General features: G+C 41.9%; 1 protein-coding gene across 3 annotated transcripts in view; it reads right to left on the reverse strand.

Moving 5' to 3' along the window:
• chd1 (chromodomain helicase DNA binding protein 1) overlaps positions 1 to 27,954 on the reverse strand; it is a 121,447-nt gene that overhangs the window by 15,169 nt on the left and 78,324 nt on the right. For 2 of the 3 annotated variants that reach the window (XM_034191476.1, XM_034191474.1), the window contains exons 23-35: positions 26,413 to 26,573; positions 26,286 to 26,327; positions 26,046 to 26,179; positions 25,597 to 25,735; positions 24,225 to 24,375; positions 23,656 to 23,778; positions 18,344 to 18,535; positions 9,125 to 9,337; positions 8,838 to 8,966; positions 8,484 to 8,662; positions 2,380 to 2,479; positions 2,250 to 2,301; positions 1,918 to 2,161 (exon numbers count right to left, since the gene is read on the reverse strand). In XM_034191476.1, coding sequence (XP_034047367.1) covers positions 1,918 to 2,161; positions 2,250 to 2,301; positions 2,380 to 2,479; positions 8,484 to 8,662; positions 8,838 to 8,966; positions 9,125 to 9,337; positions 18,344 to 18,535; positions 23,656 to 23,778; positions 24,225 to 24,375; positions 25,597 to 25,735; positions 26,046 to 26,179; positions 26,286 to 26,327; positions 26,413 to 26,573 — 1,859 coding nt within the window. The remainder of the gene's footprint in view (positions 1 to 1,917; positions 2,162 to 2,249; positions 2,302 to 2,379; positions 2,480 to 8,483; positions 8,663 to 8,837; positions 8,967 to 9,124; positions 9,338 to 18,343; positions 18,536 to 23,655; positions 23,779 to 24,224; positions 24,376 to 25,596; positions 25,736 to 26,045; positions 26,180 to 26,285; positions 26,328 to 26,412; positions 26,574 to 27,954) is intronic. The other variant, XM_034191475.1, reaches the window with a different exon arrangement.

Below are 27,954 nucleotides of genomic sequence, written 5' to 3' on the forward strand. Positions count from 1 at the left end.
CCAAGATAGCGGCGCTCTGGCAACAGCCAGCGAATGTGCAGATCGCTGCGGCCCTGAAATCAATAGAAATACTGGACAAAATATATTGAACTTTTTCCACAATATTCTCTCTTTTTTTTTTTTTTTTTTAGATGCACCTCTATAGGTTGTTTAAGTTCCACACCTTCTCTAACATTATCACACCAGCTCTTCCCTCAAGGTGTAGGTTCTTTGAGGACTTGAGTTTTAATACTGGGTAGCATGGAGCCATTAAGTTGGAGGAAACCAAACTTCATCATTCAAATGAAGCTGAGGGAGAATTTCAACTATTCGGTGGGAAAATGTCATTGCTAACAGACTGTAGGAGCTGTAAATATCAAAAGCTGCATTTACTTTTTCACCTGTTATTCCCCAGGTCAAACAAATAGCAAAACATACAAAAAAACAGTGTTTCCATTTCATTGAAAAAGATGCACAGAAAGCATCTGAGTAAAAAGATGAACCCAAAACGTCTAAAAATACAGCCTGGGTTAAAAAAAAAAAAGGCTCCACAGCTCCACCTGGATCATGGATGTCAACAACACAGGCAAAAAACTGGTCCATCCCCACCTCACCAAATGTCATTCAATGTGCATATTAAACAAATATGTAGGACTGCTTTTTTGCATTTGCGCAATATCTCTAAAATTAGAAAGGTCTTGTCTCAGAGTGATGCTGAAAAACTAATTCATGGATTTATTTCCTCTAGGCTGGACTATTGTAATTCATTATTATCAGGTTGTCCTAAAGGTTCCCTGAAAAGCCTTCAGTTAATTCAAAATGCTGCAGCTAGAGTACTGACGGGGACTAGAAGTAGAGAGCATATCTCACCCATATTGGCCTCTCTTCATTGGCTTCCTGTTAATTCTAGAATAGAATTTAAAATTCTTCTTCTTACTTATAAGGTTTTGAATAATCAGGTCCCATCTTATCTTAGGGACCTCATAGTACCATATCACCCCAATAGAGCGCTTCGCTCTCAGACTGCAAGCTTACTTGTAGTTCCTAGGGTTTTTAAGAGTAGAATGGGAGGCAGAGCCTTCAGCTTTCAGGCTCCTCTCCTGTGGAACCAGTTCCCAATTCAGATCAGGGAGACAGACACCCTCTCTACTTTTAAGATTAGGCTTAAAACTTTCCTTTTTGCTAAAGCTTATAGTTAGGGCTGGTCAGGTGACCCTGAACCATCCCTAGTTATGCTGCTATAGACTTAGACTGCTGGGGGGTTCCCATGATGCACTGAGTGTTTATGTTTTTGCTCTGTATGCACCACTCTGCATTTAATCATTAGTGATTGATCTCTGCTCTCTTCCACAGCATGTCTTTTTCCTGGTTCTCTCCCTCAGCCCCAACCAGTCCCAGCAGAAGACTGCCCCTCCCTGAGCCTGGTTCTGCTGGAGGTTCTTCCTGTTAAAGGGAGTTTTTCCTTCCCACTGTCGCCAAGTGCTTGCTCACAGGGGTTGTTTTGACCGTTGGGGTTTTTCCGTAATTATTGTATGGCCTTGCCTTACAATATAAAGTGCCTTGGGGCAACTGTTTGTTGTGATTTGGCGCTATATAAATAAAATTGATTTGATTTTGATTTGTATATATATTCTGTTTTAATCATTTTTCTGTCATGATTAATTTATTTTGGTATGTTGTGAGGTCTTGGTCTGTTTATGTTACTGGGACTACGGATGGAAATTAGCATCCTGCAGTTATAATCCAGCATATTTACACATAATGTTCATTAATATGCATCGTCCCATTTCAAATAGACAAACATAAAACATTTCTGATTTGCACTAATCACAGACACGACAGATTTGCTGATCTTTGTTTGACTAAAACAGAATGAATCAGTGCTGTTTGTGTGTTTCAAGACGGGTCCCGTTAGTCTCGGTGAGGGTGGTGTCTTACCTGTCTTGTCTGTCTCTGTCCCTGCTGTCCGGCCTGTAGTGATCTCTGTGGTCTTTGCCGTTGCTGAAGGTGGAATAGGGTCTTTTCCTGGACTCTCCTCCTGTGGTCTTTCTGTGTTGCTCTGTGCTGTGTCTCTCCTTTGTGCTGCTTTCATGGTATCTGTTGGAAGGCTGATGCCGGTCTGAGCTGTAGCTGTCTCTGCTGCTGTCGTCGTGATGAGACATGTCCTTTAGCCTCTCAATATCTGAGGAACAAGATGAGACACTTCAGCTACCAGCTACTTCAGTAATTCAGTGATCAGTTTACATTCTGTATACAACAGCACAGTGTACCTGCGTGTTTGTAGCTGTGGATGTTTGTATTTCTAGTGTTCTGGTCCACCGCCTGTAGATTCACATCATCATCATCAGATTTTACAAAATGATTACAGGATGATGCATTTATTACAGGGTCTTGCAGTACCTGGGTGTTCTCTTGTCTCTTCTTGATTGCATGTTTATAGAGTTTATGTAATTTTCGTGCGTCAAACTCTGTGAACTTGGAAACAAATATCCACAAGTTTCTGTAAAACAAAGGAGCAATGCAGTTACAGCAATCTGTCATTTTCACAAACAATGTGGTTTAACACAGTCCTTGGTGGATTATTCAGTATTTCACAGTGTTTGTGGTACATTCATTGCTCAACTCATACAGCACAGGGGTTCCCAAACTGTGAGCCATCAAGCCATTACAAGAGGACAGCAAACAACCGGGGAATGAATATAGAGTAGGTAAAATAACTATTGAGCAAGTCACCATTCTTCAAATCAAATCAATTTTATTTATATAGCGCCAAATCACAACAAACAGTTGCCCCAAGGCGCTTTATATTGTAAGGCAAAAGCCAGACAATAATTACTGAAAAACCCCAACCCCATTTTTTCTCAGTAAATATATTCCTAAAGGTGCTACTGACATGAAATTTTCACCACATCAGTAACAACCCAAGTAATCCACACATGCAAAGAAACCAAAAAAGTAAGTACAGAAATTATGTGTAACAATGTGAAATGAGAAAGGGAAAACATATTGAACACTTGAAGAAAGGGAGGTGCAAAAAGACACGGGAAGCCAAGACACCAACTGAAATCTATCAGTAATTAGAACGCAATCCTGCCCCTTATTAGTGCAAATTAATATCAGCTAGTTCAGTCCTGACGACCTATAAAAAAAAGTGTCTCATTACCAAAGTGTCACACAAAAATCATCTTATGATGGGTAAAAACAAAGATCTTGACAAGATCTTCACAACTTTATTGGTACAAAACATACTGATGGTATTGTGACAGAAGGATTTTTAAACTTCTGAACGTTCCAGAGAGCACTGTTGGGGCCATAAACCGGAAGTGGAAAGATCATCATTTTATCATAAACCAGCCACGACCAAGTGAGGATTGACAAGAATTATCAGGAGAGTTGTCCAAGAGCCAAGGATCACTTGTGGAGAGCTTTAGAAAGACCTGGAATTAGCAGGTAGAATTGTTTCAAAGCAAAGAATAAGTAATGCACTCAACCGCAATGGCCTGTATGAACGCTCAAGAAAAACCATGTTGAAGCTTGTTTAAAGTTTGCTGAACAACCTTTAGACCAGCCTGTGAAATACTGGAAGAATATAGTCTGTTCAGATGAAACCAAAACTGAACTCTTTGGATGTCATAATACACACCATTTAATGTCACTGCACATCAGCCCAAAAACACCAAACCAACAGTGATGTTTGGAGATGGGAACATCACGGTGTGAGGCTGTTTTTCAGCAGACGGCACCGGAAAACTTCACATAAATGAAGGATGAATGGAAAAATGTACCAAGACATTATTGATAAAAACCTGCTGCTATTGATCAGGATGATGAAGATAAAACGAGGGTGGACATTTCAGATCTCAAACACACAGCCAAGGAAACTCTCAATTGGTTTCAGAGAATGAAAACAAAGCTGCTAGAATCACCTGACTTGAATCTAATAGAAAATCTATGGAAAGAACTGAAGATTAGAGATCAGAGAAATGGGCCGAGGAATCTTCAAGATTTGAAGACTGTTTGTGTGGAAGAATGGGCCAAAATCACACCTTGAGCAACTTTTGGACGAAGTATTAAATAACTTTCAGTAAGTGTGTTCAATACTTTTCCCTGTATCATTTCATATTAATTTACATACAACTTAAATTCTGTATTTATTTGTTTTGGTTTCTTTGCATGTGTAGATTACTTGGGTTGTTACTGACATCTGGTGAAAATTTCATGTCAATAGCAGAAATGTACAACCCCTGGCAAAAATTATGGAATCACCGGCCTCGGAGGATGTTCATTCAGTTGTTTAATTTTGTAGAAAAAAAGCAGATCACAGACATGACACAAAACTAAAGTCATTTCAAATGGCAACTTTCTGGCTTTAAGAAACACTATAAGAAATCAGGAAAAAAAAAAAATTGTGGCAGTCAGTAACGGTTACTTTTTTAGACCAAGCAGAGGGAAAAAAATACGGACTCACTCAATTCTGAGGAAAAAATTATGGAATCATGAAAAACAAAAGAACACTCCAACACATCACTAGTATTTTGCTGCGCCACCTCTGGCTTTTATAACAGCTTGCAGTCTCTGAGGCATGGACTTAATGAGTGACAAACAGTACTCTTCATCAATCTGGCTCCAACTTTCTCTGATTGCTGTTGCCAGATCAGCTTTGCAGGTTGGAGCCTTGTCATGGACCATTTTCTTCAATTGGATTAAGATCCGGACTATTTGCAGGCCATGACATTGACCCTATGTGTCTTTTTGCAAGGAATGTTTTCACAGTTTTTGCTCTATGGCAAGATGCATTATCATCTTGAAAATGATTTCATCATCCCCAAACATCCTTTCAAAGGATGGGATAAGAAAAGTGTCCAAAATATCAACGTAAACTTGTGCATTTATTGATGATGTAATGACAGCCATCTCCCCAGTGCCTTTACCTGACATGCAGCCCCATATCATCAATGACTGTGGAAATTTACATGTTCTCTTCAGGCAGTCATCTTTATACACTCAACAAAAATATAAACGCAACACTTTTGGTTTTGCTCCCATTTGATGAACTCAAAGATCTAAAACTTTTTCCACATACACAATATCACCATTTCCCTCAAATATTGTTCACAAACCAGTCTAAATCTGTGATAGTGAGCACTTCTCCATTGCTGAGATAATCCATCCCACCTCACAGGTGTGCCATATCAAGATGCTGATTAGACACCATGATTAGTGCACAGGTTTGCCTTAGACTGCCCACAATAAAAGGCCACTCTGAAAGGTGCAATTTTGTTTTATTGGGGGGGGGGGGATACCAGTCAGTATCTGGTGTGACCACCATTTGCCTCATGCAGTGCAACACATCTCCTTCGCATAGAGTTGATCAGGTTGTCAATTGTGGCCTGTGGAATGTTGGTCCACTCCTCTTCAATGGCTGTGCGAAGTTGCTGGATATTGGCAAGAACTGTTACACGCTGTCGTATATGCTGGTCCAGAGCATCCCAAACATGCTCAATGGGTGACATGTCCAGTGAGTATGCCGGCCATGCAAGAACTGGGACATTTTCAGCTTCCAAGAATTGTGTACAGATCCTTGCAACATGGGGCCGTGCATTATCCTGCTGCAACATGAGGTGATGTTCCTGGATGGCACAACAATGGGCCTCAGGATCTCGTCACGGTATCTCTGTGCATTCAAAATGCCATCAATAAAATGCACCTGTGTTCTTCGTCCATAACAGACACCTGCCCATAACATAACCCCACCGCCACCATGGGCCACTCAATCCACAAAATTGACATCAGAAAACTGCTCACCCACATGACGCCACACACGCTATCTGCCATCTGCCCTGAACAGTGTGAACTGGGATTCATCTGTGAAGAGAACACCTCTCCAACGTGCCAAACGCCAGCGAATGTGAGCATTTGCCCACTCAAGTCGGTTACGACGACGAACTGGAGTCAGGTCGAGACCCCGATGAGGACGACGAGCATGAAGATGAGCTTCCCTGAGACAGTTTCTGACAGTTTGTGCAGAAATTCTTTGGTTATGCAAACCGATTGTTTCAGCAGCTGTCCGAGTGGCTGGTCTCAGACGATCTTGGAGGTGAACATGCTGGATGTGGAGGTCCTGTGCTGGTGTGGTTACACGTGGTCTGCGGTTGTGAGGCTGGTTGGATGTACTGCCAAATTCTCTGAAACGCCTTTGGAGACGGCTTATGGTAGAGAAATGAACATTCAATACACGAGCAACAGCTCTGGTTGACATTCCTGCTGTCAGCATGCCAATTGCACGCTCCCTCAAATCTTGCGACATCTGTGGCATTGTGCTGTGTGATGAAACTGCACCTTTCAGAGTGGCCTTTTATTGTGGGCAGTTTAAGGCACACCTGTACACTAATCATGGTGTCTAATCAGCATCTTGATATGGCACACCTGTGAGGTGGGATGGATTATCTCAGCAAAGGAGTGCTCACTATCACAGATTTAGACTGGTTTGTGAACAATATTTGAGGAAAATGGTGATATTGTGTATGTGGAAAAAGTTTTAGATCTTTGAGTTCATCTCATACAAAACGGGAGCAAAACCAAAGTGTTGCGTTTATATATTTGTTGAGTGTAAATCTCATTGGAACGGCACCAAACAAAAGTTCCAGCATCATCACCTTGCCCAATGCAGATTCAAGATTCATCACTGAATATGACTTTCATCCAGTCATCCAAGGTCCACGATTGCTTTTCCTTAGCCAATTGTAACCTTGTTTTTTTCTCTTTAGGTGTTAATGATGGCTTTCGCTTAGCTTTTCTGTATGTAAATCCCATTTCCTTTAGGCGGTTTCTTACAGTTCGGTCACAGACGTTGACTCCAATTTCCTCCCATTCGTTCCTCATTTGTTTTGTTGTGCATTTTCGATTTTTGAGACATATTGCTTTAAGTTTTCTGTCTTGACGCTTTGATGTCTTCCTTGGTCTACCAGTATGTTTGCCTTTAACAACCTTCCCATGTTGTTTTTATTTGGTCCAGAGTTTAGACACAGCTGACTGTGAACAACCAACAGCTTTTGCAACATTGCGTGATGATTTACCCTCTTTTAAGAGTTTGATAATCCTCTCCTTTGTTTCAATTGACATCTCTCGTGTTGGAGCCATGATTCATGTCAGTCCACTTGGTGCAACAGCTCTCCAAGGTGTGATCACTCCTTTTTAGATGCAGACTAACGAGCAGATCTGATTTGATGCAGGTGTTAGTTTTGGGGATGAAAATTTACAGGGTGATTCCATAATTTATTCCTCAGAATTGAGTGAGTCCATATTTTTTTCCCTCTGCTTGGTCTAAAAAAGTAACCGTTACTGTCTGCCACAATTTTTTTTCCTGATTTCTTATAGTGTTTGTTAAAGCCAGAAAGTTGCCATTTGAAATGACTTTAGTTTTGTGTCATGTCTGTGATCTGCTTTTTTTCTACAAAATTAAACAACTGAACGCACATCCTCCGAGGCCGGTGATTCCATAATTTTTGCCAGGGGTTGTATTTACTGAGAAAAATGGTGACGTGTTCAACACTTATTTTACCCGTTGTGTAATTATTGAAGAGTCTACCTGTAAAAAAGTGCCAATAAATGCACAGATAAGATGAGGCAACAACAGCAAAGTTTTGCATCTCAACAATAGGCACATCTTTAAAGGATTATTGGTGCCACAAGGAACTTTACAATCTATTATTATGCAAAATAAAGAAGAGTCAGATCATCTAGACTATACATCATTAAGGAAGGAGGTCCTACTTAACAACCAGAAAGTAAACTTTCATTGAAAAGGTCCAACAGAGAACCAGCCTCCCATTGCCAAATGTCAGCCTGGACTGCATTCCCGATTAAATAATGAGGAAACAGAGCTCAAATGTTCACAACAACAGTCTAAACTTGTCTGTCATAGTAGGCTAGTGGTTTGTGCAGATTACAAGCAACACTGAACACAGGTCCAAGACATGACATGCTCACAACGGCCCTCTGTGCAGTCTATGCGCTATTATCTGTGGTTATAACAAGATGATATTGCAAAGCTAAAAATGTATATGTTATCATCTGAAAACTGTCTTGTGCTGAAGACTATGTCATGCTTTTCATGGGATTACAGATGTACATTATATTTCTAGAGGAGATTTAAAGAGAGCAGCAAACAGTGAATATGTGAACATGTCACCGTGCACACACTGACAGCTGTGCTTTGCTTTCCTGTCATTTTCACCTCACTGCAAAGAAAATCACCCATCACTTTCTTCACAAATTGCACAGTCTGCAATGTATTTTAATTTTAGCTTACACTGTAGCCTGGCAGCAAAATAACTGTGCTGACCAATCCACATTCAAGTAGTCACTGAAAGCTCTGCATTTGGCCTGGTTATCAACTGGAAACATCTGTGTAGTTTTTGAATGTGACAAATATCTTCACAGACTGATGACAGGAACATTGTGCTTCTGTAATGTCGCTCTGGATAATGAGAATAAATACGTACTTCCTCCAGTGTTTGGTCTGGTCAGGATTTGAATACTCTTTCAGACATTCAGTGATGTGATCACCAATTTTGATAAGGCATTGTCTTGTATGTTCCAGCTGTTCCCGCTCAGACAGCCCTTTCTCTGGTCTGTCCAGCTGCTTCAGAGCTGCTTTCACTGGTCGCATCCTCTCTTTGCACTGCAACATTCAAAGACAAATTCTCTTCACTGTTTTTAAACAATTCGAGGTCCATCTGATCTCATTTTAGTCACCAAATACCACTGTGGTAATCTAATCCATTTGTGGTTGGATTAGTCAATCAATCATTTTAAGACCCGGGAGAGGATTTTGACAACTTATCAGTGTAACTTACCACACTGAAGGTCTTCTGGTCCAGTTCCTCAGACTCCTCCAACAGCAGTACGTTTTCTCCGCTAGCCGTTATGTGAACTGGAATATCAGCATCTTTTTTAATCCGTTCTCGCATCTCAACCGCATCATTCTACAAAGGAAATGATAACATTTAGACTCCTTATCCCTGCTGTTATTTAAAGTTAGAACATTCACTGCTGTTATTTCATTTTTAAAGACGAGACCAGACTAGCTAGCAGGGTTCCCTTTCGTAAAGGATTTTTTTTCTCGATATAGTTAGAATTTTACTTTTTCCAAGATGTCCTCTTGTTTGTGTACAGGTTCCGGTGGCTTTGCTTCTTTTGTCACATCCCAACCATCATCCTCCTTTATTTCTCTTTTGATCTCTGTTACTTTTAGGTCCCTCTCCCCTGGTGAAGAAACCTCCTCCTGCTCAGGCTCCTTCTCCATCACCCTGTCTGTTCGGGCCCTTCGGCTTGGCAGCTTCACTGGTGTCACATCCTGAAACCAAAAAGCACACTGAAGAAAGACTCCTGGTGTGAGGGACATAAATGAGAGCCCCTTAATTCAGAGAGCAGCGACATGACCAGTCGGGGGGGAAAGGTCACGAGACTCATGATGCCATTTTAGGGCCAAAATAGCATTCACTGTTAATCTGTCTGCATGGTAATCCAGCTATTTTATCTATTTATTCACTGAAAATGCCGGGTTGTTGTACATTTGGAGGCACAAATAGACACAAAAAGGGCTTCAAGATGTACAGATTCCCTTCAAAGCCGAACAGAAGAAAAATTTGGGAAAATAAAGTCAGCCGTGTAGGATGGAAGCGACTTCATCGTTAAAGTTTTGAGAGGTAAATTTATTGCTCAGTCTCACGTGCAGTAAAACTCACCTAAACCGTCGTTGTATAAACCGGATATTCACAGTCACCGGACAAAAAAAAGACCCAATGTTTTTGTATTGTTTTCCATGTAAAAAAACACCACATAGGTTTTGTATAACGGATTTTTCGCTCACATCGGATAAAATGTCCCTTTCGATCTCAATGTATTTCCATTAAAAACCCCTCGCATGTGGGACCGGAGTCATTTCCATGATTAAAGATGATTTTTTTTTTTTTTTTACACCATGCTTGCACCTGTTAAATCAGACACCTCAGAAGACTGTGATTTGACACTTTTCTGCTTTCACTCTTTCGCCTGCCATCATATTTTAATAGTTTTTGCAGTGCGCATGCTGATTACATTTTGGGTTCACGTATGTATGGCAGAAAAGTCTGCCATACATACGTGAATGTGAAAAAGAAAAAAAAGAGGAAATTGTATAGCTTACCTTTGAAACAGAAGTGATGATTGTAGAAAGAAAAGCTTGTTGAGGGTCAAAATAATCCAGAATAAAGCATAATCCAGAGACGGTAAACTTTACAACTGTCATACACATCTAAGTCATGACACAGAGTTACAGAGCTGCAGAAGCATAAATCAGGCTTTAAATGAATTAAATAAATCATCATAAATTGTAAATTTCTGTAAAGTTGATAGCTTAACTATTTTTTATATTTATTTTGATAGTGCCTGTACCTGGATGTGTTACTGTATGTCTGGCGTACCCAACAAGTCGATCGAGTTCCAGTCAATCGCATGAAGAAAAAAAAAAAATCTGTCACTGGACTCGAGAAGATTTAGTGCTGGTATAACAGACTGATGCAGCAGGTGGCAGCAATGCACCAACAAGGATGCCGCTCTTCTTCTATGGTGGGTAAGAAAAATTATAATTTTCATCCTGAATTATTTTTTATTTATTTAAATGGCAAATCCATCTGTCTTATCTGCAATGTAAATGTGGCTTTATTGAAGAAAGGGAATTTGGAGCAGCATTTCAGACGATGCACAAGAAATAAGATGCTAACTTCTAATGCTAACCTGGCTAAATCCCCTCTGCTCACTCGAAAAGTCCAGGAATTGAAAAGTCGGTGAATAGCACAATGATTCATGGTCCATAAATATGAAGAGTGACAAATGTGGCGAACAAGACTGCAGTGCTCTGTTCAGGCCAGGAGCCTGGGGATGCATTTATTCTAGTCGCAGCTGCAGGAGACACACATCTGCTGCACACAGACGTTAGGTGGCTCGGCAGAGGTAAATTTCTGGATAGCTGGACTGAAAGGCGCAGGACAGGCAGGAGCCGATTATATGAGTTATTATATATAATTATACTGCAGGAGTGTACAGGAGGCCTGAAAAAAAAAAAACGCTGGTGTGCTATGGTGGCTGCTGTATCACTGTATTACATTACTAAGCCATATATATTGATTTATAACACAAAACTGTCAAAAGGGGGAATAAATATAAGTGCAAAGATGATTGAATATATCATCAGAGCAGTAAATTGATCAGTCCATGTGAACACAGCACAGATAGCTGCTGCTGTGTTCATGTACCGTCGTAAATTACAGCCTGTTTGCTTGGATTTTTTTTTTTTATGTGGGTGGGGGGGGTCTGCTTCACTGGGCTCAGGCACATTATAGAGGCCAGAATTAATCATTTGTGTGGATACGTTTTTTTTTTTTTTTTACCAAAAATAAAACAAAACCACGCTCCTGCCACACCCAACTGCTGAGTTTGAAACAAAAAAGTCCTGTAATTTCTGACAGTACTTGAACGGAGCAGCATTCTGCGCGACGTTCACATGGACTGATCAATTTACTGCTCTGATGCTAGGTTCAGTCATCTTTACACTTATCTCTATTACCCCTTTGGACAGTTTGTGTTATAAATCAATATATAAGGCTTAGTAATGTAACACAATTGATACAGCAGCAAACCACGGCACACAAGCGGGTTTTTTCAGGCCTCCTGCATACAGATGTTATATCAAAAACACTAAATCATGTCATGAAGATGTACTTTTGCTTTCAGCATCTGCATATGAAAAAAAAAACTTCATGTTGCCGAAAAAATGGTTTGATTAATTCTAATATTTAACAAGTTATGACCAGAAATGTGGTGCATTTTTAAATGAAATTAGGCATTATTCTGTGTCACTTTAAAACTGATGCAGCATGTTTTATTGTATAACAATAAAGGTGTGGTATTCTTTTATGTAAATGTTTTTCTATGATAAAAACAAATATCTGTTTTCTATTTTCAGAAAATTTCATCAATTTCAGGTGATCCAAGAGACAGCTACATAGTTTTACAGAAATGAGTTACACCGTTGTAAAATTTCATTTTCAAGACAATATTAAATGGAAATGCTGAATGAAAACAATAAAAAGTCATCCTTTGGTCTTTAAATAATGTTATTTGAAGTCTCAAGGGTGTCTAAAAAAACGAGAGTTACGAATGTAACTACGGTTCTATGAATTCCGGATGACCGCCAGAGGGCGGTGCCTTAGCACCTTGATAACTACATGTGCGCAGCACAGAGGTTGAGAATATATACCAACAAAGTCACGCCATTGAATGTGACTTGGGTGATGTCACTGGTTGTCTTTATATACCAGACGTACCCAGCGCTCGCTTCTTTTCGGAATGAACTCGCAAGACTGAGTGACAAGCAACTCTGGCGGTCATCCGGAATTCATAGAACCGTAGTTACATTCGTAACTCTTGTTCTATTTCATTCCTCCTGACTGCCACAGGGTGGTGCTTTAGCACCTGGATGACTTAATACCAACAAGGTCACGAAGAGTCACACTCACCTTGCATCAGCAGTGGGGAGTGGAGGCAGACAACACCGTCGAAGTCACCGCAGGAGGAGCAGCCACATTCAGTCTGTAATAGCGGGCGAAGGTACAGGACGAAGCCCACGTGGCAGCAGCACAAATATCACTCAAAGGGACACCTCTCAGTGCAGCCCAGGAGGTGGACACCCCTCTGGTGGAATGGCACGTAACCTTAGGAGGCTGAAGACCTCTGGACGTGTATACTTGTAAAATGGCATCCACAACCCACTGCGAGAGTTGCTGCTTTGAGACAGCACAGCCTCTTTTGTGATCACCGTAACACACAAACAGGGCATCCGTTTTCCGGATCCTGGCAGTCGCACTAATGTACTGCTTCAACATTCGGACAGGACACAGGGAACCTGAAGCAGATAATCCTGGATCAGAATGCGGGACATACACAGCCAAGGAAACTGGCTGGTTAACATGAAAAGTTGAAATTCTCTTGGGTAAAAAGGACGGATTAGGCCACAGCGTAACCCCAGATCCGTCAGAATTCCATCGCAACACAACACAAGAGGTGTGAACCCACTGACCGGCCATCAAGGCAGACGTGCCGGGCAGAGATTGCAGCAACATAAACCTTCAAGGTAGCAACAGAAAGTCCTTTCTCCAGCAGTTCTTGTAAATATTTGAGGAGAATAGGCACAGGGCAATGCTCCGGGTCTAACTTTTGTTTCTCACACCACCGCCCAAACAGCTTCCATCTGTTGTCATACAAAGCCCTGGTAGAAGCAGCACGTGAATAAAGGATAGTCTGAACAACAGCCTGGTCACAAGAACTTAACAAGGAGTCTGGCCCCTCAACGGCCACACATACAGTTGAAGGCGTTCTGGGTCAGGGTGCCAAATCTTCCCCTGTAGCTGTGACAAATCCTTCCTCTCCGGGAGAGCCCAAGGTTCTCCCTCGAGGAGTTTGTAAATCATGGGAAACCTGTGCAGTGTCAACATCAGCAGCGGGAGAGGAGGGAAGGCATAAAGGAGGCAATCCGGCCACGGGTGAGCCAATGCATCCTGCCCCAGCGGGCTGTCTGGTTCCAAGAGGGAGTACCATCGTGGGCAATGTGTCGAGGTGCTTGAAGCGAAAAGGTCTACTTCCGCTGCACCATATTTCTGCCAGATCATTTGGACCACAATCGGGTTCAGCGACATTGCAGTCAATTTGCCCATCAACCACAGCAGCAAACCAAAAGGCAGCGTCACAGCCCGTTGAATGTGTGAGACGAGACGAATTACATCGTCCACTCTCTGCGGGGATGGCGATGCAGTCATAGTCAGGGAGTTGATGGCAATGCCGATGAAGGTCGTTTGTTGACTGGGAACAAGAGAACTCTTTGCAAAGTTCACTGTGAGTCCTAAATGAGAGACATGGTTCAGTAGAAGAGCTGTGTCGTTGTGCGCCTGCTCCTGAGTCGGAGCGCAGACAAGCCAATCGTCTAAGTAGGGTAGGATTCTTAATCCAAGAGCTTGCAGTGGGGCTAGTGCTGCAGCCATACATCTGGTAAATGTACGAGGGGCGAGAGAGAGGCCGAAAGGAAGCACCCTGAACTGGTATGCCTGACCTTCGAAAGCAAAGCGGAGAAACTGCCTGTGATGAGGTGCCACTGGCACATGGAAATAGGCATCTTTTAAGTCGACACTTGTGAACCAGTCTCCTGGTGTGATAGTTTGAAGGACGTCTACTGTGCGGAGTACGTGAAACTGCAGCACTTTGATATAACGATTCAGACGTCGGAGATCGAGGATAGGACGAAAGCTGCCATCCTTCTTTGGAACAAGGAAGTAAACTGAACAGAACCCCCTGAGCTGGTCTGAACTGTGAACTGGCTCTATGGCCCCCTTCTCCAGGAGTTCCAAAATCTCCCGTTGTACGGCAGCAGACTGCACCAAGTCGGAAGCAACAGTCATCCTCACCCCATTGAACTTTGGAGGACGACATCTGAACTGAATTCTGTAACCTTCGAACAAGGTTGAAATGACCCATGGGTCTTGAACTTGAGCCTCCCAGTGGCTGAGTTGATTTTGTGAAAAACGGCTGGGGGCCAAGCATTGGCAGTCAGACCCAACCACCTCTGCCTCGCATCCCTGAGGACCTCTGGGCGCGATTACTGGATGCTCTGTGAAACCGTTCAGTTCTCGGGGGTCTGCCCGTAGGCTCAGGAAGGGCAGGCTGCTTGGAGAGCTGGCCCTCAACTGCAAAAGCAGGTGCAGCTCTGGGAGTCGGCGGAAGACTGGATGTAGAGTGAAAAGCTGTAGCACGTCTGACTGGCTGAGGTCTGGAAGACTGGTGTAGGTCAACAAACTGTTGCCGAGATTTACTAGCCTCAACAGCACGCTCCAAAGTTTGTTGGGCCGCAGGTCCAAATACTTGGCCTGGAAGAACCGGCAGCGAACGGAGTGTGCCTCTGCAGGATTCGGATAGGGGGGACTGCGCAAGCCACACCTGACGTCTAGTGATGGTAAGGGTTGACATCAGTCTGCCAAGCTCTCTGGACATATAAGCAAAGGTTTGGAGTGAGGCATCACTAAGACTTTGCGTCAATGATTTGGGGTCCGCCCAACATCGGTGGAGCTCCTCGATATATGGTTGTGAAACTGGAACGTTGAACTCAGACTTCTGAGTGACTTTGAAAAAGGCACTTGAAGCAGTGGTTTCCGCAGGGGGATTGTCGACCCCAAGCCTAGATAAAGCCAACTGAACAGCTTGCTTGACAAAGGATAGTCCAGGTCTGGTTTGCGGCATGGACTCTGCCTCGGAGGTATGAGAGCCCACTAATGAATGGCTTGGAGAAAGACCCCTCTCATCCTCATCCTCCACACAGTTTATGTCACTTGTCATGTACAAGGAATCAGTTGCAGCAATAGACACAACATCTTCCTCCTGCTGAGTAACTACATTGGTCTGATCAGCCTCATTAGGGACAACAGGAACTGTCACTGCATCCCTAGGCTGCAGATTCAGAAGCAAGGACTTAATCTGAGCAAACTCAGAAGTCAACGTTTCGACATTCGACTGCGTGCAGATGGCTAACGCAAGCCCTGATGGTTACAAATGGAAAGACAAAGCGTGACTCACACGCAGTGTAAATAGTAACACAAGGCACGGAGCGTGAAGCACTCACAGCCGTCGACTTGACACGAGGCACGGAGCGTGAAGCACTCACAGCCGCAGACTCGGCACGAGGCACGGAGCGTGAAACACTCACAGTGTAAAAGCTAATACAAGGCCCGGAGCGTGAAACACTCACAGCCACAGTAATAACACGATGCACACAGCCGAAAAACTCACAGCCCAAGTGCTAAGTCACTTAGAGCAACGACGACAACACTAGCTGCTAGCAGAGCTGTTAAACTTAGCAAATGGCGGCAGTGCAGATGAAGTACTTCAAGGAGTGGAAAACACTCACGCCAAGCCCAACACAGTACACTATACTGGTTCTGATACACACACTACCACGTAGTTAACGGGGTTAGTGACACAACTAAACAAATAGCCAGCTTTCATCGAAACAACACAGCTTATGTGCACAGAGGAAAATACCCAGCAGGGCAGCGGCAAAGGCGCGCACCCGGCGTTTAGGAAGGTGTACTCACGACAGGCATCAAAGAATACAAAAAACGGTGAAGCCGTGTCTCGCAGCCTCTGGAGGACGTGTGCAGTGCACCTAGCTCCAACCGAAGGTGGGTTGGGAGGCTACAAGCGAGAGCGGCAATCGCAGCTAAATGCTTTCTCAACCTCTAAGAATGCGAGAATGTAGAAAAGAAGCGAGCGCTGGGTGCATCTGGTATATAAAGACAACCAGTGACGTCACCCAGGTCACATTCAATGGTGTGACTTTGTTGGTATATATTCTCGACCTCTGTGCTGCGCACATGTAGTTATCCAGGTGCTAAAGCACCGCCCTCTGGCGGTCAGGAGGAATGAAATAGAACAAACAAAAAGATTTAATGCAGCCAGAGCAATATTTTGTTTTTGGCGATGATCGCACTGCATGGTCTCAGATGTTCAGAAAATCCTGTAGAGTCCGTGACATACCTATATTTAAAAATAATGTCATGGTGAATGTAACTTAGGTAGTTTTACTGTCCTATGTTAGGATAATTAGAGGATATAAGTTGAATGGAATAAATAATTAGGTCCTATACCTGTTATGATGAAGGCTATAGGTAGCACTGTGTCACGGACTCTACACGTGTAGAGTCCGTGACATATAGTTTTAAAATAGTACATGGATGATTCTATGACAATAGAAGAAAGTATCCTACACATTTTGATTTAGATCAACCCTCTGTGGTATTCAACACTCTCCAGAGTGATAAATTGTGGTGTAGTATAATAGACGTCTCAAAATTCAGAATACATATCGCTAAAATTGGCTCAACCATTATTTTTTAAACACAAAGCACACTATTTTTTAATAAAATATACTAATCATAAGATGCTGTAATGTTGTCTATGTGGATACTGTTTTACAAACACCAAAATCTGACTTAGTCCTATAATTTAAATAGTGAGTGGGACAGTTACATAATCAGACAAATTAATTCAGATTTGTCACGGACTCTACACAAAAGTTCCAAATTAACCACATCAACCAATTTCACATTTTGTCTGTTTTAGGTTCATCTAATCTGCAAATAGTTTAATCTGGATGAAGTATTGTTTGTTCAGGACTGATAGAAACATGGAAAGGCCCAAAAGAACTTGCACATTAAGTGCTAAAACACCAAACACCAGCAGTGGTGGTGTAAATGAAGAAAGAACTTAAAAAGGTGCATCAGGGAAAGAACGAACAAGAAAATATAGGGAATAAGATTCTTGGAGACCATGCTAGACATGAGGCTATCAAAGAAAAGGACAGAATAAAAAAACAGAAGGAGAGAGAAGAAATGTGAAGGATCCAGAAAGAATGCAATTACAGAGGGAACGAGTACGTCAAACAATGCAAAGATATAGAGCCAAACTGAAACTTCGTCTTCCAGAGAAGGAACAACCAAAGAGATACATGAATAAATTTTGGATTATATTGCACTAGACATTGGTCTTCATAATGGGTCTCAATTCAAAGAAAAATACTTACTTTGATTTTTGTCTTAAGGTGACACACCTTTAGACACCTTGATTGTGACTGACCCGATATATATTTTTTTAAATGGAGAAAAATGAAGTTGAAAATGGAGATTTAAAGAAATCATATTTGGAAATGCACAGACTTTCATCAAAAAAAATGAAAGCAGTTTGTTCAAATTCTTTCATATTTTGCACACTGATGGTCCCCTTGACAGCCAAGTACATGGTTTTTGAGATACTGGGTTTTGCATCTGAACTCTTCATGTGGTTAAATGATAAAGATTAACAAAAAAAAAAAAAAAAAAAAAAAAAAAAAAAAAGTTAAAAACATAAAAGGTTAATTTTGTCATTCGGCACAGGAGGTTCCAAAATGTGGTTACATGATAAAGATTAACAAAAAAAAAAAAAAAAAAAAAAAAAAAGTTAAAAACATAAAAGGTTAATTTTGTCATTCGGCACAGGAGGTTCCAAAATAGCGCCATGTTGACACCACTCTCTGAATAAAGGGACCCTAACACCAACCCCCCCATATTTTATATATATATATATATATATATATATATATATATATATATATATATATATAAAAAACATAAGGATCACACAATTAACAAAAGCAATAATCAAAAAACCTGGAATGCCCGCTTTTCCAGAAGTGCACAAGCCTGCAGAAGCCTTCTCTGGGAGAGCGCAGAAAAGCTTGAATTACCTTTTCGTCTATCTCCTCCTCCTCCTCTTCTTCTTCTTCTTCCTCCTCCTCGTCCTCCTCTTCCTCCTCCTCATCGTTGTCCGACCTTGTGTCTGATAGAGGATCTACAGATGGACTCCTCAACACTTCTGTCTTTGTTGGCTTCACAGTTTTGCTCTTTTTGCTCCTCGGTTTCCTCTTTCGTGAGTTGGCCTACAAACAATAATGAGCCACAGCTGAGTGACTTAGTGAGAAATGCTTGTTACATCACATCACTCTTTGACATAAACCCTCAAGAGACATCATCAAATCGTTACCAGTGATCGTCATCAGTGAAGATGCCTACAGGAACTACTTTATCAATCTTAGAACTCTACAATGACCACAAATCAGAACTAGACCTGCCAGCAGGTATACATGGGGTCCAAGCCCCATATGAGGACTGCCTCCTGAGCCCCAGCCAGGGCCATGTGGCTGCTAACATTTCAAATATTGGTTGTGTGGGCCTGACCCATAGACCAGTGTGGCGGACAGTGCTATCATGCCAAGTTTGCCATCAAGAGAACAAACTTCAACCAAGACAAGACGTCCATTCTTTTTCAGCACATCCACTAACACCTGTGACTCTCACCATCCTGTACAGGGTCCTTCTCTCTGCTGTGAGACACTCCAGTTCAGTGCCACCAACACAGCCTGCCTTCCTCACCAGCCTGTCCACTTGTCCAGCATCCCTCTTCTTTATGCTGTCTCACCAGCACCCAATAGCATAATAGAGGAGTGTCATTCAAGTGTCATTTGCATAATGAGGCATGCCCACTTCATGCAGTCATCACCAAATTGTCAGATTCAACTCAGATGTGATCCACAACTACAACAAAGTGAACTTAATGCAATTCAGTGCATGTATTTTATTTTTTTTTTTTTTTTGCACCATTTTTGTGACCTTATGCCTACCAAATTTGGTAAGACTACCTTTACTCATGAATATGTATCATTGTGCAAAGTCTCATGGTTATCTCAAGTAAAGTTGTGAAGATGTGTAAGATTTTGTTTTGATTGCTCCCTGCAGTAGGATCTCCTTTATAAAGTTGGCAGCTTTTGACCTACCAAGCTCATTTTAATAACTTTAGCTCCTCATGGACCATATATTTCACTTGCAAAGACTGATGTTGATCAAAGTGACAGCTTGGGACGAGATAGATTTGAAAGGTTTTGCATATTTTGCAATACTGTGTAAAAATTGAAAAACAAAAATGGCTGAGGCCTATATCAGAAGATATGTCACACTCCAAGGAATCTGTGGCTTTGTGAATGTTGAAGGTGTGTTGTTCCACCTTGGAGTTCTTGTCAAAAAATTTAAGAAAATGCATTTCTTCATTATAGCACCACCTGGTGGTAAAAAAAAATGTCACTTTTGCTGTGGCCCTATCATCCCAGAAAATTTCAGCTCAACAGGTTGAATGGTGTGAGCCATGCCCACTTTTGTAATTAGAAAGGCAATAGGCCACACCCCTTTCAACAATATGCATTATGCATTTCAAGTAAGACCTATCCCAAAATTATCCATGTCAGAGTTGGTACAATTCCGATAAGACAATTTTGAGATATAAATTGCAGAGGCTGATGGTACCCCCTAGTGCCCAGTCAAAAGTATTTTAATCAGGCTGCACCTCTGTACTATTCAGCATCAGCCACGTACGTTTTGTGCAGATCGTAGTCACGTTACAACGGTAAGTCCAACTTTCTGTGTTACGGGTTTGTCCTTTATTTCTCATGTAGATTATGGTCCATCAAGCTCATTTTAATATCTTAAGCTTCTGGGGTCCAGTAGACTCTGTGTGCAAAGTTTGGTGTTGATCAGAGCAACAGTCTGGGTTGCATCTCAAAAAGTTAGTTTTGCATATTTTTCTAATTTGTGGAAAAAAAAACTATCTTGGTGAAAATGGTCTTACTAAAGTGCAATTCTGTAAAATAAAGTGTTAAATAAAGAGCAAATGTGCTGCTACAGTGCCCCCTATAGGTGGATTTGCTTCAATTTTTTGTGTCTGAATTACATACAGGGTTTTGTACCAAGTGTTGAATCTGGCACCTCTGCAGCTTGTATGGTCAAGGCTCAAGCATTGCACTTAGTGGGAGAAAAATAACAATGAAACGAAAAAGAAAAGAAATATATATATATATACATATACACTCAACAAAAATATAAACGCAACACTTTTGGTTTTGCTCCCATTTTGTATGAGATTAACTCAAAGATCTAAAACTTTTTCCACATACACAATATCACCATTTCCCTCAAATATTGTTCACAAACCAGTCTAAATCTGTGATAGTGAGCACTTCTCCTTTGCTGAGATAATCCATCCCACCTCACAGGTGTGCCATATCAAGATGCTGATTAGACACCATGATTAGTGCACAGGTGTGCCTTAGACTGCCCACAATAAAAGGCCACTCTGAAAGATGCAGTTTTATCACAGCACAATGCCACAGATGTCGCAAGATTTGAGGGAGTGTGCAATTGGCATGCTGACAGCAGGAACGTCAACCAGAGCTGTTCCTCGTGTATTGAATGTTCATTCTCTACCATAAGCCGTCTCCAAAGGTGTTTCAGAGAATTTGGCAGTACATCCAACCAGCCTCACAACCGCAGACCACGTGTAACCACACCAGCCCAGGACCTCCACATCCAGCATGTTCACCTCCAAGATCGGCTGAGACCAGCCACTCGGACAGCTGCTGAAACAATCGGTTTGCATAACCAAAGAATTTCTGCACAAACTGTCAGAAACCGTCTCAGGGAAGCTCATCTGCATGCTCGTCGTCCTCATCGGGGTCTCGACCTGACTCCAGTTCGTCGTCGTAACCGACTTGAGTGGGCAAATGCTCACATTCGCTGGCATTTGGCACGTTGGAGAGGTGTTCTCTTCACGGATGAATCCCAGTTCACACTATTCAGGGCAGATGGCAGACAGCGTGTGTGGCGTTGTGTGGGTGAGCAGTTTTCTGATGTCAATGTTGTGGATCGAGTGGCCCATGGTGGCGGTGGGGTTATGGTATGGGCAGGCGTCTGTTATGGACGAAGAACACAGGTGCATTTTATTGATGGCATTTTGAATGCACAGAGATACCGTGACAAGATCCTGAGGCCCATTGTTGTGCCATACATCCAAGAACATCACCTCATGTTGCAGCAGGATAATGCACGGCCCCATGTTGCAAGGATCTGTACACAATTCTCGGAAGCTGAAAATGTCCCAGTTCTTGCATGGCCGGCATACTCACCGGACATGTCACCCATTGAGCACGTTTGGGATGCTCTGGACCGGCGTATACGACAGCGTGTAACAGTTCCTGCCAATATCCAGCAACTTCGCACAGCCATTGAAGAGGAGTGGACCAACATTCCACAGGCCACAATTGACAACCTGATCAACTCTATGCGAAGGAGATGTGTTGCACTGCATGAGGCAAATGGTGGTCACACCAGATACTGACTGGTATCCCCCCCCAATAAAACAAAACTGCACCTTTCAGAGTGGCCTTTTATTGTGGGCAGTCTAAGGCACACCTGTGCACTAATCATGGTGTCTAATCAGCATCTTGATATGGCACACCTGTGAGGTGGGATGGATTATCTCAGCAAAGGAGAAGTGCTCACTATCACAGATTTAGACTGGTTTATGAACAATATTTGAGGGAAATGGTGATATTGTGTATGTGGAAAAAGTTTTAGATCTTTGAGTTCATCTCATACAAAATAGGAGCCAAACCAAAAGTGTTGCGTTTATATTTTTGTTGAGTGTGTATATATATATATATATATATATATATATATATATATATATATATATATATATATATATATATATATATATATATATATATATATATATATATATATATATATAGAGAGAGAGAGAGAGAGAGAGAGAGAGAGAGAGAGAGAGAGAGAGAGAGAGAGAGAGAGAGAGAGAGAGAGAGAGAGAGAGAGAGAGAGAGCCCATGTTGGGCTTGGACCCCTAATGAGTTCACGCAGTCCTTTAAACAAAACTTAAGTAGTTTGCACATTGCTATTTTTATCCACCTCCTCACTAGATATTGTTGTTGCAAACCCACTTTGGTTTGAACTCTAAGTTGAATCCAATTCTGCCAACGCACAGGTGGCTGTCATTTATATATCTTTCCAGAAAAAAACAAAAACTAAAGATATATAATTTATAATTTGTCTAAGAGTTTTGTCAAGTCTTATAATCCTCTTTAATTTGAGCATTTTATTCTTGCTCATTTGTTTGAAATATTAATGACACGTTGCAGTGTCCAAAGTCATTTACCCACCGTTCAAACCACAGGCTCTGCTGAATGAGATCTTGCTTTAGATCCCATCCCCCACCCACATAAAAAAAAAAACATTGTAAAGAGAAGCACAGACAAAACGAGATGGGACACGGACAGTAAGAAAGGTACACAAACAAGAAGACGAGGCTCTTGAGTCACTAGTCAATTTATGCTCCTGACCTATGGTGATGAGCTTTGGAAAGAACAAGACTGCAGAGAAAAGTGGCTGAAATGAGGTTCCTCCACTGGATATCTGAGACAACGTGAGAGGCTCGAATATCTGAGAGTAGAGCCGCTGGTTTGGGCGTCTGGCGAGGATGCTGTCAGGTCATCTCCCTAGGGAGGTCGCCCAAGCACGTCCAACTGGGAGCAAGCCTCAGTGAAGACCAAGGACACGCTTGAGGGATTATATTTCCCAGAATGGCTTAGGAATGCTTTGGGATCACCCAGGAATAGTCAGAGGACTCTGCCAAGGATAGGGAACTGTGGGATGAGCTGCTGCTAACGCGACCCAGAAAGGTGGCAGAAAATCAATGTAAAGTACTTAAGCAGACATTAATTTTGACACTGGCAGAGAAAAGTAAACGCATGCTGTCAGATGGTTTATAACACATTACTAGCATAACTACTGATAAACTGTTCGAAAACTCTCAATGGTATTTTTAAGTTGTTTTCTGCATAGGGTTTGGGAATCCTCCACCTGTCTGCATCTGCACAGGTTGTTCTGGGTGCTACGATGTCCTCCCACCACTAAAAACCAGACATTAAGATCTTTCTCCTTGTGGATATCAAGTTTGACTCTGATGGCATTGTGTTGTGTGATGCGGTCACGACGCAGTTAGTCCGACTGTGCAACATGGAGAGGGCGGTCCTGAATTTTAATGAGGAGATGGCATAGGTCCCAGGAAACATTGTTCAGACAGAAGGCACATGGATATTTTTGACTTTATTTAATGATGCAAAAGAAACCGGTCTTTAGTTCTGGTGAGACTTACTGTGCCCGCTTGTTTCTGTGCTTCTTTTCTGGCCAAGTCCTTGCTTAGTAACTTGATGAGGTAGTCTGCTCTCGTCTGGAGCTGCTTGGCCTGTGGCTTCTTGTCAGGGTCATCGGGCAGAAGCTGAGAACAATAAAAACTGCATTAACATGCCAATAATAAAACAGCTGGTCTCCTGTTCTTATGACTGTTACTCTGACAAATGTCGCTGATCTTCCACGTCCCTTCAGAAAGTGTTTTCTGAAGAGAAAAACTAGCTTAATATTTTGTTTTGAGATTAGACATTTATGCAAGTGTGGGAAGGGGATTCTTCAGTCATCTAGACAAAAATTATGGGAACTAAATTCTGTTGTCATGATGTGTTCTTTCATTGGCAAGCAGACAACAAAAAAAAACATGATACTCATTAATACAAGAGACAGAAGAATCGAGACAGGAGCATTCCATGTCATAATACCCAGTGTTATTCTCCCTGAGAGTGCATAGTCAAAAGCAGCCCAAACAACCAGGACCACGTCCACCCCATCAATAGTTCCTGCTCGTTTTTAGTGCATTCTGGCAGAACTCACCTTGTGTGTGAGGTTGAGGTCAGGGTCCATCTTGATCATTTCCCAGCTGCCATATCCATACTCGTAGATTCCAATGAGGAGGCTGGAGTCGTCCTCTTTCCCCCACTCAATATCAAAATGTGCTGCCTTCGAGTGACAAGGAATCATGTACCTAACAAAAAACAGAACATGTATTTGGCAAAATGTGCTTTATGAAAAGTACAGCACAAAGATGGATGAGACCGCCTAATTAAAAAAAAAAACAACGTTTGGGGGAGACAGATAAGTAATACGAACTATAAAAAAACAAAACAAAAACAAACAAAATAGTGCCACAGGCATGTGGCTCACCTGGATGATACAAGACATCACAGTTTCAGCTAGAAAAGTGAGCACCGCCAAATTCCAAAGGTCATATCAAGGTCAAAGTTTTAAAATCTTAAAAAACTCATCTGATATGTTGTGGAGCTACTTACTAGCTATGCTTGTACCAAATTTCAGCTGAATATCTTTAGAAACTGCTCCCCAATGGCTTTAGGTGGCATTTTCAATATGGCCGCCATGGTAGCCATGTTTGACATTGGATTGGAATGCTTCAAACAAACATTGGTGTCCTTATAGAACGGAACATTTATGTCAAATTTCAGCTTCACTGGCTCAGCAGTTTCAGAGAAGTAAAGGTTTACACACGCTGCCGCTGATGTCCATAGACAGATGACCAATGACATAAACCCACCACACCTTTGACCCAGGTGAACTAAAAATTCACAAAAAACATCAGATTTCATTTTTGGCTTTGCAGATTTCTACCCATGTGTCAAATTCCAGCTTAAATGCTGCATAAATGGCTGATAAATGGTCTTATATGCAATTTTCAAGATGGCCACCATGGTGGTGATATTTGAAATCAGATCAGAACACCTCAAATAAACTTTGGTGTCCTCATAGGTAGGGACAAGTGCCCCAAATTTCAGCCCCATTGATTTAGCAGTTTCGCAGAAGAAGATGTTGAAAGTGACAACTGGAAAAGTGGGCAACTGGAAAAGTGATCACAGTCCAGGGGGTCACAAACGGCAAAATTAAAAATTTCACAAAACCTTTCGGATATGTTTTGTGGCTTGCTGATTGCTAGTCATGTAGCAAATGGCAGCTCAACTGCTGCAAAAATGCCGATATATGAGATTTTTAAGATGGCCGCCATGGCGGCCATATTTGAAATCGGATCGGTACATCTCAAACAAACTTTGGTGTCCTCATAGGTAGGAAAATATACACCAAGTTTCAGCTCCATTGGTCCAGCAATTTTGGAAAAGATTATGTTTACAAACACTGCTATCGTAGCCAATGGAGAGACGACGTGAACTTGCATCGTAGAATGTACACCGAGACTTACTTTTTTCTCTCCTCTGGGTCAGCAGGAATAGCCTTGTGGAGTGGAGCTAGCTCTTCTTCATGGGAAATAACAAGTTTGGCGTTCACCTGGACACCAGAGATTCTGAAGGTGGGGCCTTTCACCTTCCCTCTCCTGCCTCCTTAAAATAAGCAAACACGAACTGTAGCCATGGACTTTACAGTGCTGCCCAGAGCAGCAAACACCAATAAAAACAGGACACAGAATACAGTGTGGGCTGGAACCCAGTCCCAACACGGTCTGGAAAGCAACTGAGCAGTTTGTTTGGTTCTGCTTATTTTACCCTCCTGCCATATCTATTTTTAAATGACTACTTGTGCAATTCATTTTGGGTTCTTTTTTTTTTTGTAAAGTTGGCTTGCACACCACAAAAAATAACTAAAAAATAAAATTGTGTAATAATTATCCTGTAGAGAAAATAATTTGGTTACCTGAGCTCCTTTCAGGCCCACAGGGGTTTTCCCGAAGCGTTCTCAAACAACCGTTATGAACCGTCTCTGCCAAACGTTTCAAGTCGTATTCCGACTTATCCACAAGTTCTGCGTCACGAGCGATAGCATCCAACCTGAGCACAGAAAGAAAGGAATTCATAAACAAGAGCTGTATGTTAAACTGTTAGAATTAAAGAGGAAAAACTAGGGGGAAAAAAAACACACACAGATGTAGCTTACCTTTCTAGTGGTCCCCCAAACTTTTTATAACTTTTGACGAATCTGGAAGTGGTGCACAGAAATGTCAGTGTGGAGTAACTATTAAGAGGAAGTGAATTTTAAGTCATCTGATAGGCAACGTACTCACCTTCGGATCTCAGCATCACTGAACCCTTTGATATTTTCTCGTGGAATGGTCCGAGGTCGTCCGCGTTTCTTTGGCCTCTTTCTGTCTGAAGTGGAGTCACTATCGGACCCCGAGTATCTTCTGTTCCGGCTCAACCGGCTGCTGTGAGCATTAAAGCTTATCTGCTCAAACAAAGATCAATTACATGACAACTCTTCATATGGTGCAACAGCTGATGAAAGAAACACAAAAAGCACAGAGAACCAACAATCAGCAAATTCTAAGCTCCTACACATACCCTCTGTTATCGAGAACAGTCAGTTATTAGCATGGATTTATAGATCAAACTGTGAAAAACTGCCTGTTTTGTGATCTTAAATTAAGTACAGACCTGTTGTGATCAAGCCCACAAAATGATACTCTGCTCTGTTACGCTCATTTGTGATCAAACACCAGAATTCACAAACGGGCCAACATCTTTACATGATGTATTAAAAAAAGTCCAATTAAGTCCCCTTGAAGACACTGGATCCAGGGCAATCACAAACATTGTTTCACAAGTGCTGCAATCAGGTCATCCAAACATCACAGCATCATCCGCCAACTCAAGGTCAGCAAACCTTTGCTGGCCAACAAAGGCTCCTAAACCATCCCTACCCAATAACCAGTCCATGCCAGCAATGAACAGGGTCGGTGCTGTAGCGTATCCCCGACAGATGCTAGAATTAATTGAAAAACGTTAGAAATTCCCCCACTCTGCTCAGTACCTATGTACAGGCTGCTTATGGTGTCAGGCAGTTTCTTGGGAAGCCCAAGAATTCCCAGGATATTCCAGAGAGCAGCTCAGTAAAAACAGTCAAAAACCTCAGCATCAATCAAAACAGGCTGCAAAGAAGCCCTGCTGACATTCAACAGCATGATAAATCAATTATCCATAAGATCAGCAGCTTTATTTTATTTCTTTTCTGGTTCATATGGCTCAAGCAATCGGCACAGACTGTATTTAATTGAAAATGCAGTGCTTTCTATAGTCAAATTAGGCTAAAAATTTAAATATAACTGAATATGGACCAGGTTAACTTTGCAGCATACATTACCATGGTGATCAAGTCTGGATAAGACACACATTCATGCCCCTTAAATTGTGGCTTTAAGCTCAACTTCCTAAGAGCCAAGCTTGAACAGGAATTAGATTTTGGAACTAAGAAAGGAAGGAAGGAAAAGCCCAAACAATTCTCTCTGTATGTGAACACAGGATCTCACAAGGTTGTAAATGTAAAATGTAAATAAAAACAGAATATAATGATTTGCAAATCCTCTTCAACATATTCAATTTTATATAACGGCTGAGTGGATTCTTGTCATTTGATTGGTGCTTTGTATGTCACATGACATGGATTAATTCATCCCATTTGTGTTGCGTTGCATTTAGAGTGCAGCTTGGTTCCATTTAGAGTGCAAATTTGGTTCCATATGTTTGGTACCACTGCACTCTGCACACGTGCGCATGCACACACACACACACACACACACACACACAAAAAAGACTGTGCTGTCTGGAGG

The sequence above is a fragment of the Thalassophryne amazonica genome, chromosome 17, assembly GCF_902500255.1.
Source record: "Thalassophryne amazonica chromosome 17, fThaAma1.1, whole genome shotgun sequence".
Classification (NCBI taxonomy): Eukaryota; Metazoa; Chordata; class Actinopteri; order Batrachoidiformes; family Batrachoididae; genus Thalassophryne; species Thalassophryne amazonica.